General features: G+C 43.5%; 1 protein-coding gene across 2 annotated transcripts in view; it reads right to left on the minus strand.

Moving 5' to 3' along the window:
• Positions 1-1,945: 1,945 nt before the first annotated feature.
• LOC145478671 (uncharacterized) overlaps positions 1,946-14,646 on the minus strand; it is a 53,743-nt gene continuing 41,042 nt past the window's right edge. For both annotated transcript variants that reach the window (XM_081456769.1, XM_081456770.1), the window contains exons 21-28: positions 10,464-10,536; positions 9,763-9,868; positions 9,139-9,225; positions 8,074-8,214; positions 7,634-7,688; positions 7,484-7,548; positions 6,749-6,836; positions 1,946-6,562 (exon numbers count right to left, since the gene is read on the minus strand). In XM_081456769.1, the coding sequence (XP_081312895.1) occupies positions 4,499-6,562; positions 6,749-6,836; positions 7,484-7,548; positions 7,634-7,688; positions 8,074-8,214; positions 9,139-9,225; positions 9,763-9,868; positions 10,464-10,536 (2,679 nt within the window). In that variant the 3' untranslated portion in view covers positions 1,946-4,498. The remainder of the gene's footprint in view (positions 6,563-6,748; positions 6,837-7,483; positions 7,549-7,633; positions 7,689-8,073; positions 8,215-9,138; positions 9,226-9,762; positions 9,869-10,463; positions 10,537-14,646) is intronic.

Consider the following 14,646-nt stretch of genomic DNA (forward strand, 5'->3'; position numbering starts at 1 on the left):
TGGAAAAAAAATATGTACTTCACAGCCGTCCAAATCGTAGCTAGACTCCGAATTGTAATGCTAGATGATACAGCTCTTTCACTTAAAGTTCTTGTCCAGTTTTGATAAAATATGAATCACAGATACCCCGAAAGTGTTCTGACTGCCCTCGAAGCTCAGTCAAAAAAGTCTCTTGAGTGTTTTAGCCCGGTTCCCGAAGTGACGTCACTAGTAGCTCGACCCAGATCCCACTTTGCGCGGTCGTGAACATAGAAATTACATGTTTAAACGCTTGTAGAAACGCAGGGATTTTATCAATCGAGATAATTTTTTTGCTGAAGTAATCAGGGAAACTGGTAGATTTTATTTAAGTAAAAAACGTTTTGGGGTTAGTGGCACTTTAACCAATGACCTAACGGATAAAAAATAATTGACAAAACAACGGGAAAATCACCAAAAAACAGAAAAACAGTATTAAACAGAAGACATTTTTTTAGCAAGAGAAGGATCAAACTTCAAAAAAATGTCACTGATAGTCTAAACACTTTACCCAACCTTGAAGTGAAAAATCACAATTTTACACTATATGTAACAGACACACTAACTTTGATTAACGCTGGTTTCAATTTCTGTAACCTATGCATGCTATACAGGTGCAAATTATGCAAATCTTCGATAGGCATCCTGAAACGCAAATTACAGAAAGATGACAAACTATTGACAAATACTTACAGAGAGCACTTAAAAATCCACTCGACAAGTGACTTTGATTTGTCCCATCGAAAACTATACTTCCCTTAAAAACAAGATCAATTTTATTTGTATACTACGGTAAGCAGTTCGAACTCTCGTTCGAGCTAAGAACAAAATTGCCGCGCGAAATCTGGGAACTAAGAAAAGTGAGTGCCTGTTGCAAACTTTGTGCAGCTGGTGGACTCGAACAGGGCCGGATGTATTAACGTGAGCAAGCGGCATTCTGCCACCCACAAGCTTTTCACTTAACGCCGGATAATTTCACACCTTGCCAATTAAAAAGTTCGTGCGACAAAACACATCATCAATTTCTGTCTCGCCACGTGTTGGAAAAACTGCATTGGCCAAAATCGTGAGCAAGCACTATCACGGTGATTATCCTGTTTGAAAAACGGTGCTAGTGATGACTAAGTACCTTTGCCCATGCACAAGCCTAGAGCAACCACACCATGACATCAAGTGAATGCTTGGAGGAAGGGCAAACTGTAATTAGTTTCTTGCCGATTTCATTAAGACATCGGAAGAAGTTGAAAAAGTCTGCTCGACATTTTCAATTGAGGAGCAAAACCTCTGGCATGCTTAACTCATGATTGAACCCCTTAAACAGCTTCATTGTAGAGTAACGTTATTCAAATTTTAGTCCTTCTGTTGTCAAATTCGTTCTTTGACAACAAAGTTTCCCAAATGACACACATAATAGGGCCCTTTAAACGCCTTGAAAATGTGCCAAAACACTCCTGCTTCAAGTTATCAATCAACGAGAAAAGCAAAAAACAAACAATTAAATAACAAACAAACCGTTCGTGTAGAACATTATTTTACAGGGCACATTTTATATTTATCTAATTATTGATGAAAAACTAAAACTGACGATCTTTTGCTCGTCGTACGCGAAGGTGGACAATTACATTTAAACAGCACTTTGTAATTGAAATAAATTTATTTATACATTAAGATCAAGATAAAACATATTTACCAAAACATGTATATAAATATAGAGCCTAACCTCAGCTCATAAAAATAACATTTATTTTTTTTCCCCTTCACGGCTATTGACAAAACTTCCAAGCTTCCATTCTCTTTTCTTTTCTCACAATATATACAGCACAGTTACTAGAGCAAGAATACATGGAATAGCTGTCACATAATGTACAGCAAAACACAATTCTCCCCCCCCCCCCCCCAACCACCACACCAGAAAAAAAAAAAAAAAACGTTACGGATTGGAAGAGATAAACTTTTTAGTCACTTTATATCTATAGCGTGTGTTCATTGTCACGCAATAAAAAACAAAATCAAAAACCATTCAGTGGATAAAGTCGAGAAACTGTGATATTACGGCAGACGATAAATAAAGAGGACAGTTCTCCAAGTTTAAGGTGTGTGCCTTGTCCCAAAGTTGAGATATTCGTCGAAATGTTCCGCGCAAAATTAGAGAGCCTAGTATGGACCCGCCATGTTGTTGGACCTCCTTAGTCCTCCAATATGGCGGGGAGAAAATAGTGTAAACATCTGGAACTTACTTTGGCTATCTAGTCATAGGCGAACGGGCCGGGGGGGCGGGACTGCAGCCCCACCAAAATTTTGGGCAACTCAGAATTTTTTGGGCAACAAGAGAAATTTGGGCAAATGGAACGCACTGTAAAAGCCCCGCTCACACTGTCTTAAGAAAAAGATCCAAAAACCTACTCTGAGAGCAGAGCCTTATTAACCGCAATTTGTGACTTGGAGTTTATTTTCGGATTGTGTGTGCTGAAAGTAATCCTGAGCAACACTGATAGTCTGGGCTGATATCTTCAGGGGAGGACGGTTGACGTCATCTCCGCTCGTAGAAATGCCGACATGACCATTCAGACCCTGCACCAGTGTCGGAGTGTAGAAAGTTTCAACAGCGTATGGCAGATAGTATCAGCAATGGGTCTGAAAATGAAGAAGTGGCTGACCAATTCTCAGTTTGAATTACGAGAAGCCAGGGCACCCCAGACAAACGCCATCGCACCGCCTTCAAGCCCTTGTAGATGAACATGCGCAAAGACAAACGCAGCTGACACCGGAATCGCACCACCGTATTAACACTTACTATGCGTCCATCGACAAGGTGCTGTCCGAGCTTGACAACAACAACAACAACAACAACAACAACAACAACAACAACAACAACAACAACAACAACAACAACAACAACAACAACAACAACAACAACAACTTTTTATTATTATTATGACTCGCATATTGAGCTCAGGTTAAGCGGAAATGACCAGAAAATACTCTGTGCTTTGGAAAATATCAGTCATAGTGAACACCTGATAAAGAAAGCTTCTCCCGCGTAGCTAAATTTTACAAAATCGACGGCGAGATTCTGGAAGCCGAGCAGAAAATGTACGCGAGTTTTCGTCGTCCGCGCGGATTAGGCTGTATGACTGTTTCAGAAATGCTGGAGACAATGCACGAGAATGATCTATTTGATATGTTTCCAGAATTGTCTAATGTGGTACATATCCTTGCAGTGATACCTGCTACATCGTGTTCTGCAGATCATTCAGTGCGTTGCGCAGATTAAAAACTATCCTCCGCAGCACCATGGGGCATAAACGTGTAAGCAACATCGCACTTATTAACATTGAAAGGGCATATGCCAACTCTGTAGTCTACAATGACATGGATCGTATCATTGAAATCTTCGGGCGTCGAAATGGCAGAGACAGCTATATCTTTTAACGTGTTTTATGAGCTCATATGACAGAATCATATGTAAGAATATTTTCTCTTCATATGTAGGTCTATGTCAGTGCACCGTTAGTGACCCTCGTTTCTTTTCGACTCAGTTTCGTACATATTTGGACAACTTGAGCGAATTTTTTGGGCAAATGGCTCACCGCCTCCCCTAGCAAAAAGTTGCCCTTACGCCTATGTATCTATTCGACTGATTATTTGAACCGAACCACAAAACATTTACACAAGCACTCTTCCTAATACTTTAACTCCTAAATACGTAAAAATCACGATAGGTGTGTAATTTTCGACAAACGCGATCTTAGCTTTATGTCTTGCACGCCATAACTCCGAAATTCAAAATGCGCTGTTTTCCAAACGAAGGACGCTATTGAGCTGGAACGTTGTAAACAGATATAAATTTAGTACCTCTTATGCCTGATGAGGGTAAAACCTTCAGTTTTGGATTTGAAAAATTGATGACGTCATGTGAAAACACTATTACAGTGGAAATTCCACTTTTCCAAACCCCTCTAACTCCCCTATTATTGGAGGAAACATCTTGCCAACTTGACAAAAAAAGTAAGGAAAAATTTACGGTCGATTTCTTGAATCTCCAAATTTTTGTTTCTCTAGGCGGGATTCCACTGAATGAGTAAGTGTAAAATGTCATTTTCAAACTTGCTGAGTTTTCCTTTGGAATGGAAAGGGTTTGAATTCATTTCGCGCAATTTTGAGAACTTTGAAAACGAGGTTGACGCTTTTAACACGAATTCTACTCGAGGTTGATTGATTTCCTAAGTGAATTCTGTCCCAACGTTTAGATTTTATCGAGGTATTTAAAAATCTTTGTGTTATTTGTCGGAAAGTCACTTATTTACACCTGCTGATTAGATGTTTTGCTTCCTTGCCACAATGTTCTAGTCTTTTAAAACACAACTGGATTCGAGTTTGCAATAATTGTGCCGCTATCTGTCGCTTGAATGTGGTGTCCTCTTGAAGAAAATGTTTAAGGGATAAACTGGAATGTCACAATAGCCATTACTGTGGTCAGTCATTTCCAATTCTTTCTCCCTCTGAAATTTTCTTGGTACTTCTTCGTTTCTTGTCGCATCTTTTTCTTGGTGGCACCTTTAGCTGATCTCTTTGGTGGCGAGCTGCCGCCGCCGCCGCTGGCTCTTTGTCTCAGCGAATTGACGTCTCCAGTGTCGGCATGTGCTTTTCGTTTCCGAGATCCTCCATGGAGGTTCCAGATTCCAACAACACTTGAAATTGGGATTACCGGTGGGCCTTTTACAGGAGGATACCGCTGCCTTACTATGTCTGACGCTCTTTGAGCGCCTGGGTCTAGTTCAGTTCTACTTTCTCTTCGATCGAGCGACCGGTTACCTCCTGAGGTCGAGGGCTGTGAAATATCAGGCCCAGACGAGAGACTAAAAGAACTAGCTGCAGCTCCAGAAGTTCTACGTGATAGTGTATTTGGATGTGTAGTATAAGATGTGAATGGCAAAGTCGCAGCCGAAGAGTAGCTAGAGGACCTGTGTTGGGTGATTCGAGTGGGAAGTGGGTTTGGAGTTGCAGAAACCCCTGGATTTGGAGCATGGCTTACAGCTTCTTTAACTCTAGTGGAAGCTACTGCGTTTGACGATCTGCTTACATTTTTTTCAACGCCAGGTTGAACCCCTGGTTTGGGAACTCTGCTCAATGTTGTTTCAACTCTAGGGGAAACCCCTGGGTTGGGAAGTCTGCTTACTGTTGTTTCAACTCTAGGGGAAACCCCTGGGTTCGGAACTCTGCTTACAGTTGTCTCAATTCTTCTGGAAACCCCTGGGTTTGGCACCCTGGTTACAGTTGTTTGAACTCTAGGTTGAACCCCTGGGTGTGGAACCCTGGTTGAAGTTGTTTCCTTAGGTGACTCTGCGGTTTCAGCTGGTGAAAATTTAATTTCAGCTGATGTGAATTCATGTTCAGCTGGTGACCATTCGCGCTCAGCTGGTGACCATTCACGCTCAGCTGGTGACCATCCATTTTCAACAGGCGACGCCGGAGATTTACTGGATTGCCGTTCTTGCTGGCGTAATTTAACAAAATGCTCCGCATTATGAGCCGCACTGTATTCGATAAGAGAAATGAAATGAGGATCCTGTGTGCCTATTTCAAGTCCGTTGTTACAATGTATCTCGTCTTCATTAGAAACTTCATCTTCGTCCAAAGAAGTGGTGATTGTTGTGGGAAATGTTGTGGGAAATGTTGTGTCTAGTTTCATGATATTTTGGCCTGGTTCCATTTGTCTTCCCTGAAATGCACTGCCTTCAACTCGCTCACGCTCACGATCACGATCACGATCACGATCACGATCACGATCACTATCTCGATCACGATCACGATGATCATAATCACCATCGCGGTGTGACGAATGGTACCTGCGATGTTCCCTCTGATTGCGGTTTGAATTTGACTCAACAGGGGCTCCATTTTTCTGTTCTCGCCTATGGTGACTCCTGTGGTGATGGTCCCTCTTCCTGATGTCTCGGTTTCCATGACGGCGAGGATCACTACGATGATCATCAGATCTCGAACGGTGTCTTGACACTTCCCTAGTCTCTTTTTGGTGACGATCTTTATATCGTACCCCTTCCTTCTCATGTTTCTGTCGTTCTTGCCTAGTACTGCGTGAGGAATTGACAATCATTTTCCCACTTTCTGCAGCATGGCCATCTCGCTGACCGTTACCAAGTAACGGTTCACTGCTGGCCATTTCTGCTGCCGACGTGTGAGCCCTTCGTTCCACAGTTGCCGACGGCTCTCTTCTACTGGTAGAAACTGGCTTCACTTGCCCTTCATTGCGTTCCACTGCTGAACCAGAGCAAGAACCTTCAAGAGGTGCATCCATCTGGTGTACACCAAAGTCATTGCTACTGGAACTGTTATCGTGAGAATCACTCGCTTGCGCTGAGATGTGTTTGGTCTTTGACCGAGGGTCTTTAGCAGGAGAATGGATGTCGTTGGTTAAGCGGATGGAAAGAACTGACCGCACCTCTCGTGGAGATTCAACAGGAAACAAGCAATGTCTCTCCTCTGCATCATCGACCAAGGCTTTCCAGTCGGGAGAACCTCCCTGCAAGACAACAAAGATAAGAGCATGTAACTTCCATAATTAACCGCGTAAACAATTGGAGAACAGCCGATATCGAAACCTCTTCATAACTCACAGAAAAAGTATTCATTTGAATACTTTTCCAAGATATACTGGAATCTTGCAATTGAAGAAACACATGCAAGGATATTTCCAATATTTTCCTACCTTGAGAGTTTTCATGTGACCAAAAACATAAAGTGCATGTCGTGCTCTTGTTAGGGCGACACTCATTCGCTGCTTATCACTAAGAAACCTACAAACGAAACGGATACGTGTTGAGTCAAAGGAGAAAACGATGAAGATGAAAATGTGGTGAGCTTGTGAATGTGATAAAATTCTGGGGTAAGGTATCTCGCGGTACACACAGAGCATTTAACAATTGTTTTACTTAGATGGCTTCCAAAAATGGTAGACCCATAACCCACGTAATCTCCGAACGTTCATTCTTATTAAGGAATCATGGAATAGTACCAATGTAATCATGTTAGTTTGGCTTCAGGGAGTGTTACTAGCTAATGAATGAATTAATGAATGAATGGATGGATGGATGGATGGATGGATGAATGAACGAATGAATGAGGTCTTTCTTTCTTATTGAAAAAACGTCAGTCAGGAGACGTGAGTCTTTACAATCAAGTCCTGAATGAACGTAAGATATATACAATTTCAAATCTACGTTATTTAATTTAAAATCTACAACTTAAACTCTAAACAGAGAAAAATAGAAGTGGTTTCACACAATGGTAGGAGTGCTCGATACAAATGCATGCAGAGCGAAATACAAATCGAGATAGAAAGTACAGTTACTCGAGTTTCACGCTTAAAGCGATCATCAGACTGTGCCCTTAGTGGCGACTGAAACTTAAAATCTATGTAATATGACCAAGAAAAACTGTTTACCCTATAGAACCAAAACAATTCTGTGCTCGAACACAACTCAAAATGATGACATCTTTCTCCCTTCCCTGAAAATGAAATAGTAACATGCAGCTTATTGAATGATCACAAAAGTCGCACAGTTACCACGATATACGAAAGTTCAAAACTTACCTGAAAGCCATCAACTGTGTTTACTTCAATTGTAGCTTCACCTCTGGATAAACCCCTAAAACAAGCACATACAACAGGGCGTCGACAAAACGAAACGTTTAAAAGCCAGGTGAAGCAAAAATGGAAAGCAAAGAGTGCAACTTTCCTTTCATATCGATAAGATTTCTGTTCTACACTTTGAAATTAAAGAACCTGTACAGTCGTTTCAGAGGAAGCAGAAAGCCTTGAAAAAAGGTCTATAGTGACTGAATACAGTGACAATGTTGCAAGCCTTCATACTGACGAAAGTCATGGTGCCATATAACTAGAAACATCCTACTTGAAGCACTAGAAAACGTTTCCTTGTCTGTCTGTCTGTCTGTCTGTCTGTCTGTCTGCACAGGTGAGGTTTACAAAGTTTTTGATTCACACATTTTCCTAACAACAAAAATTATACTCACTCATCCATAAGCCTACTCTGAATCTCGCCTTTCTGTTGGCGATATGGTGTGATAATGCCAACACTCTCCACGTACAGTATCTTTGCCAGATCACGGCACAACTTGACAATCAGATCTACCTCAGCTGGGTTAGATAATGCTCTGTAGACAACACCGGAAACAAAAATGGCTTTAAAGGAGCTCAGTCACGGTTTGCGCATATTGAAAAGTTTAGCCTCAATTGTTCAAATTCGTCGTTTGTAATCTGTGTTAATCTTCTCCATCCTTAGCCATCCTTGTTCCTTTACGGTTTATCATTATCTCTTTGGTGTTTTTCTTTCTTATTAAACGGCTATTTTTAGGTTTCCTACCACTTAAGGGTGATTCTGTATGTGGCCAAAATAACTCAAAATACCGTGACTGAGCCCTTTTAACATAGGTTAAGATGTAACAAGGAACAGTCAGTCGACAACTTTTAAGGTGTACAGTATGACTCTTGAAGAGAGCTGCGAGTGAATTGCTGATAAATGTGTTGTCTTTCATTAATTCTACATACACTAGACTATTGTACCGTGGTGTCTTTGGTCTTCAAAATGGCATAGGTGTGTGGGACAAGTGTATTGGAAATAAATGGACAAAAATCAATAAAGATCAAATCCGACATGCTCTCTTGTGGAAAAGTCTTATTCTTTTCTTCACTGTGAATGGCTGAAATCATGCAAATTTCTCGTACATTTGTAATTTGCACTGCAGTGGAAATAAATACAGGCGTATTCATAATTTTCTCAGTCATATCATAAATGAGTAATCATATCAAAGCTCGGACAATTAGGGATTTACCCCACAAGTGATAGTTGAAAACTGTTTCAAATTGCACTCGCCCAAAGGTTCGTGCAATGCAAGGTGCATCCTTAATAACACTCGCATTCATACGATTACCTATACTAATTACCTATACAGTCCGTTTTTCCAACGACAGTTAAGAAAACGAGCTACAAGCAACACAATTTTAGAATGGCTAAGGAGAACTGGCAATTCCGAACGTTGGTTATGGCTGGACATAAGATAATCATGGGCCAACTTTACCCTCTATCCTGAGAAATTTCCCCTCCACGGTGGACGTCAAACAGTGCATAGTGCTTTGCCAATGGAAAGGGCCTCTTGTCTAACGAGCTACAATATTAAGACAAATAGGTAGGACATAAAAACTCTCATACCATATTTTGGTTAACACTGTGTAAGTATTTGATTATGATTATTTTATTTTGATTATTTATGATTTTGCAAGAGATTTTCAAACACAATCAAACAGGCATGCCACAGACTGACAAACAGATAAAAGGGTTAAGGCAATCTGACAGACTAGACAGACAGACAGACAGACAGACAGACGGACAGACGGACAGAGTGACAGACAAGGGCAGAGGGGTTGGGGATGTATGAACTCAGTTGTCATATGGTATCTAAGACAGTGCTTTATGAAGTTCGCGCAGCAGGAAGTTAAAATATGACTAGTACTCAAGCAGACTTTAGCAGTCAGACTGCACAGATGATCAATTCAAAGATGACCACTTCACAACCAAGTATGAGAAATTACAATAACGTTCAGCCAACAATTCTTGGGAAGAACAGTTGTACTAAGATTTGCAGTGCACCTTTACAAGTTGAGTAGTAAAGCAACACAAGAGCAGTTAGTCAACAGTATCTAACCTGTGGCTCCTGAGACAGTTGTTGTAAACATGGCTAGAAGGAAAGGCTGCAATTTCTGGATGCATTCGATACTGTTCCTCCAACATCAGTACTGGTTTCCCCATTTCTATGGATAATTTACACATTTTATATCCGTGCGAGCAGTGTGGCACAAAAGCCAATCATGATTATAATAAATATCGAAAAGATAACAGCCAAATAACGGAGCACCTGGTGCATGCTGAGGAAATAACAGACGTTACGTAGAAATTATTTCAGGGGAGAAGCCAATCGTTGAAAAAAACGCAGGGCAAGCGACCAACACCTTTTCCCATTAAGCCAGACCGTGATACAGTGGTTTAAAGTTAGCGTATTGGCCTTGGACAAGGAACAAGTGTCGCCCCTGGTTGTTGAACGCAACCATGCTTGTTAAGATTCAGTTCCTCTCTTTTTTCTCTTGTTGACCATGATTTCAGGAAGAATACTGCTAAACGTTCGGTGTTTGGCTTTTAGTTACCCGTAAGTCCCTGTTGAAATAAAACCTGCACTGTTTTCAGGAACATACAAGTAAAAGAACGGAGTCGATGAGACAAACTGTTCATGCAGATATCCCTAAGTTGGAATATTGATAAGGAGCCAGCGCAATGTACTGGATTTTAGAGAACAGTGCTACAACTTAGGTATCCAATCAAGCATACAACTAAGATTCCTCTAATATTTACCCTCTTTGTGATGCCTGAAGAATCTGTAGAGTCTTTCAAACATGGATCGTCCATATAACTTCTCTTTTGCTTTCTACAAGACGTGCATTCAGTAGGGATAGAGTGAAAATACCATATCTTAGAATTTGGCAGTTAAGTATAAATTAACGCCCAAGTCGCTAGTGGAGGGAAGGTGCCTACGAAGCCCGGGGGCTGCAACCGCAGTCACATCCCCAAGGCGCTAGAACACCCGACTGGCCTGCCCAACCCGCAACCAAGCCACGAGCCCCCCGCGCCAAGCCCCTTACAGGCACCCGTCACACTCAAGCCAGACGGCATTGGTGGAAAAAAAAAAAAAATAAATAAATAAGTAAATAAGTAAATAAGTAAATAAATAAATAAATAAATAAAATAAAATGCTGAAAAGAAAGGGGGGGATAGGGAGGGAACGCCGAGAACCGCTAAACTATAATTCAATCCACAACGCCACACTAACAGAGCGATGAACACACTGCGAGCACATGGGACGACAACACATGTACTAACCAAATATACCGCTGGACAATGTAAGCCCCAGGGCTCTCACGACCATATGACTGTTGCAAACGCTACAGAAAAGCACCAAACGCTAAACAAACGCTAACAGATGGCCAAGGCACCAACAAACGCCTACAAAAACGCTACTGACCAGACTGGCTCCTGGTCATAAACTATGTAAAATTTCATTGAACTATATCAAACGCTACAAAACGCACCAAACGCTAACCAAACGCTCACAGACGGCCAAGACACTGACAACCGCCTATAAAAACGCTACTGACCAGACAAGCTCCTAGTCGTTAACTATGTTAAATTTCATTTAACTACATTTAACGTCCAAGTCGCTAGTGGAGGGAAGGTGCCTACGAAGCCCGGGGGCTGCAACCGCAGTCACATCCCCAAGGCGCTAGAACACCCGACTGGCCTGCCCAACCTGCAACCAAGCCACGAGCCCCCGGCGCCATGCCGAGGGGATCTCCGGGATGGAACAACCTGGAGTAAGGGGGCTTGGGGCACCAAGGCCACAGCCCCCAACAACCCCAGCCTGAGGCACCCACCCCCACTGGTACCCAGAGTAATCTGCTACCTGTTAAGCCACCAACTGGTAGGATACACGGACAATGGAACTAACTGGAGTTCGGATATAGATCTGGTAGGCATCACTAGACCACCACCCTAAGGTCTTGATAAGGTGATCTGGAACTCCCTGCACCGCTGCAGTTGTCGCTGCCCCAATATGGAAGCTATGACCAGAGTATGAGCCAGAGTACCCTGCCTCATTTAGGATGGACTGCACAGAGGATGATAACTGCTGCTGCGTAAGGGGACGACCATCGCTAAATATAAACAGTGGCCCTGGAGCGGACCCACGCAGAGACAAGTAATTGCCCAAAGCCGTTATGGGGCACACAGAGCCCAAGCCACGCCCTAAGTAGATATCACAACCCATGCGGAAGGGGTCTGTCTTGGAGCACTTGATACGGACTTTAAAACACGAGGGGTTCACTAAGGAGTCTGCTTGCACGTCGCTAACAGTCATATGGGTGTTAGGATCAAACACAGAGTTGACTGTGAACTCCCCGGCGTGCAAAGAACCAAAAAATCCCAAGCAGCACGCAGCCCACAACATCGCATGGTCTCTAGTAGACAGGTCCAAAGAGCGCTGAATGACCTTCAGATGATTTACTGTGATAGGTAGGCGCCTAGGTGAAGCTGGACCCTGAACCCGCTTAATGCCCCTAAGTAAACGCTGCAAACGAAGGCAGTTGACTAAAGGATCTGGAAGGCCATGGTCAATATGAAGGGAGCGTACTGCTGAAAGATAGACCTTGATGGAGGAATGGTTCAGGTTATCTGCCAATAAAGAAGCAAAGCGCATGAGAGTCTCCTCATTGGCCGGGGGACTGTAGCCATCCTGGTTTGCACGACCATCCTGGCAGCAAAAGTCTATAAATCGACGTTGGGCAGATCGGCACACTCGTTGGGTGGATGGTGCAAGACCTTGGGTAAGTAGGAACTGACACTTCTGAGTCAAGGCATCTGAAGCGCTGCCAAAAGGGAAGCAGGAATCTGGGATGGGGTCGGGTCGGCATGTGGCTCCAGGCGTCTGAACTGCTGAAATTGGAATCAAGAGAGTGCATCAGCAACTGGATTAGCTTTACCTTGAACTGATAAAGCTGTAAACGAAAAGGAATGACGGATGGCCAGCATAGTCAAATAATGCAGCAACACCATTAGGCTTTTGTCCCACGAGGTGCCAGACTTAAGTACAGCCACCACGGACTCATTGTCACATAAGAACTCGACCCACCGAGATACCCACTGAGGGCCCCACAGATAGGCTGCTACCACAATTGGGAAGAGTTCCTTATGCGCTATAGATAATGAACTTTGTGCAACTGACCAGGCACCAGAAAACCAGTGGGATTTAAAAATAGCTTCGTATCCCAAAGAGCCAGCTGCATCTGACGAGACCTGGAAGTCCGGGAGAGGGGCCCACGTGGGCATACAGAAAAAACTGAGGCCATCCCAAGTTTGGAACAGCTCCCGCCACCATGTTAAATCCCGTTGGAATTCCTGGTTAAGCCTAATGGGGTGATCATCGTGGCAAAAGGCACAAAGCAAGTTGATCATCCGGCGAAGGAATGTCCTACCCTGTGGGGCAACCTTGCAGGTGTGATGGAGGTGGCCAATCAGTGATTCCAGCTCACGAAGTTTACAAAAACGTTTTGCAGCCCACTCATCTAACAGTGTAACAATTCTAACTCTCTTGTCAGCCGGGAGGCACGCCTGAAGTTTTTCAGAGTCAAGTTCAATCCCAAGGATTGTAAGATGAGTCGCAGGTCCCTCCAGCTTATCTGGATGAAGTGGTAGACCAAGTTTTTTACACAGTTGAACACAGGTTTGAAGGTTGTTGTGGCAGACAGGGGAAGCCGGTGGGCCCAAGGTGAGGAAATCATCCAAGTAATGACGGAGAAATGTGACATCATAATTTTGAACCAGAATCCATTCAACCAAGTCTGCAATGGCAGTAAAGATGAATGGTGCAGAACGCAGCCCAAATGGGAGCACCATATCCACAAAATATTGCCCATGCCACTTCATGCCAAGAAGGGGGCGATCATCCGGGTGGATTGCCACATTCCGATATGCACTGGCCACGTCGAACTTGGCCATTAATGTTCCTCGGCCCAGAGTCATTATGCCATCAATGAAGGCATCCACTGAAACGTACTGAACTGTAAACGGGGGCTTAGGGATGCTGTCATTAACGCTTTTCCCCTCAGGTGAGGAGAGGTCCAAAATGAGACGCCACTTCCCAGGCTCATTTTGTAAGTAGGAGTCAATCACTGCTGGGTGTTCGGAAGAGCTATGCATGTTCGAAGATGCAGATTTGAGTGACACCAAGGAGGGGTCAAATCCTATCCGAAATCCATCCTGTATGCCAGAAATCACATAAGCTACAGCTGATTCATCGGGATGATGGCGCAACTCCGCTTGAAATTGATCCAGCTGTAATAATGAGACCTTAGAAACCAGAGATAACGGAGCAACAGAGACAGCTGTAATGCAGGGCGTAGCTGGAACTGAAACTGGAACTGAAGCTGGAACTGAAACTGGAATGGAAACTGGAACGGGACAAAACAAATTTGCCAGCTGAGGCAGTCCAGTCTGCTGGCCAGGCAACACAATCAAATTATTAAAACTATGTACAGATACAGCATTGGGCGTACCTCGCCCGTCAGTACTGTCCCCTTCTCTCCCCAGGGGAGGGGGAGCCGGAACGAAGTCCAGCTGAGCGGGGAAAGGGGCAGTTAGCCTTGGTATGCTCTCCCTCGCAGTTGCTGCAGTTGTGGCGGAACCTGCACCTCCCAAATGGCCACCGGCATAGCCCTTCATTCCAGGAATGGCAGAATGGTGTACGTAAGTGGGGGTCCGGGTTGCCTGAGGAAGACTGAGGAAACCCAGAAGGGGAGGATGGCTTTGGCTGCAGTGAGGACGATGTTGGCAAACGCAGATGAAAATTATATAGATCCAAATTCATTTTGGACCAATCATTAAGGCCCGAGGCAGCGGCATCACTTCTGAAGGCCAGATCGTATTCAAGCCAAGCCAGACCTGGATACTGACAGGCTGTTTGAATAATGAGGAGCTTGTACTTCGT

This window comes from Orbicella franksi, chromosome 2 (assembly GCF_964199315.1).
Source record: "Orbicella franksi chromosome 2, jaOrbFran1.1, whole genome shotgun sequence".
Classification (NCBI taxonomy): domain Eukaryota; kingdom Metazoa; phylum Cnidaria; class Anthozoa; order Scleractinia; family Merulinidae; genus Orbicella; species Orbicella franksi.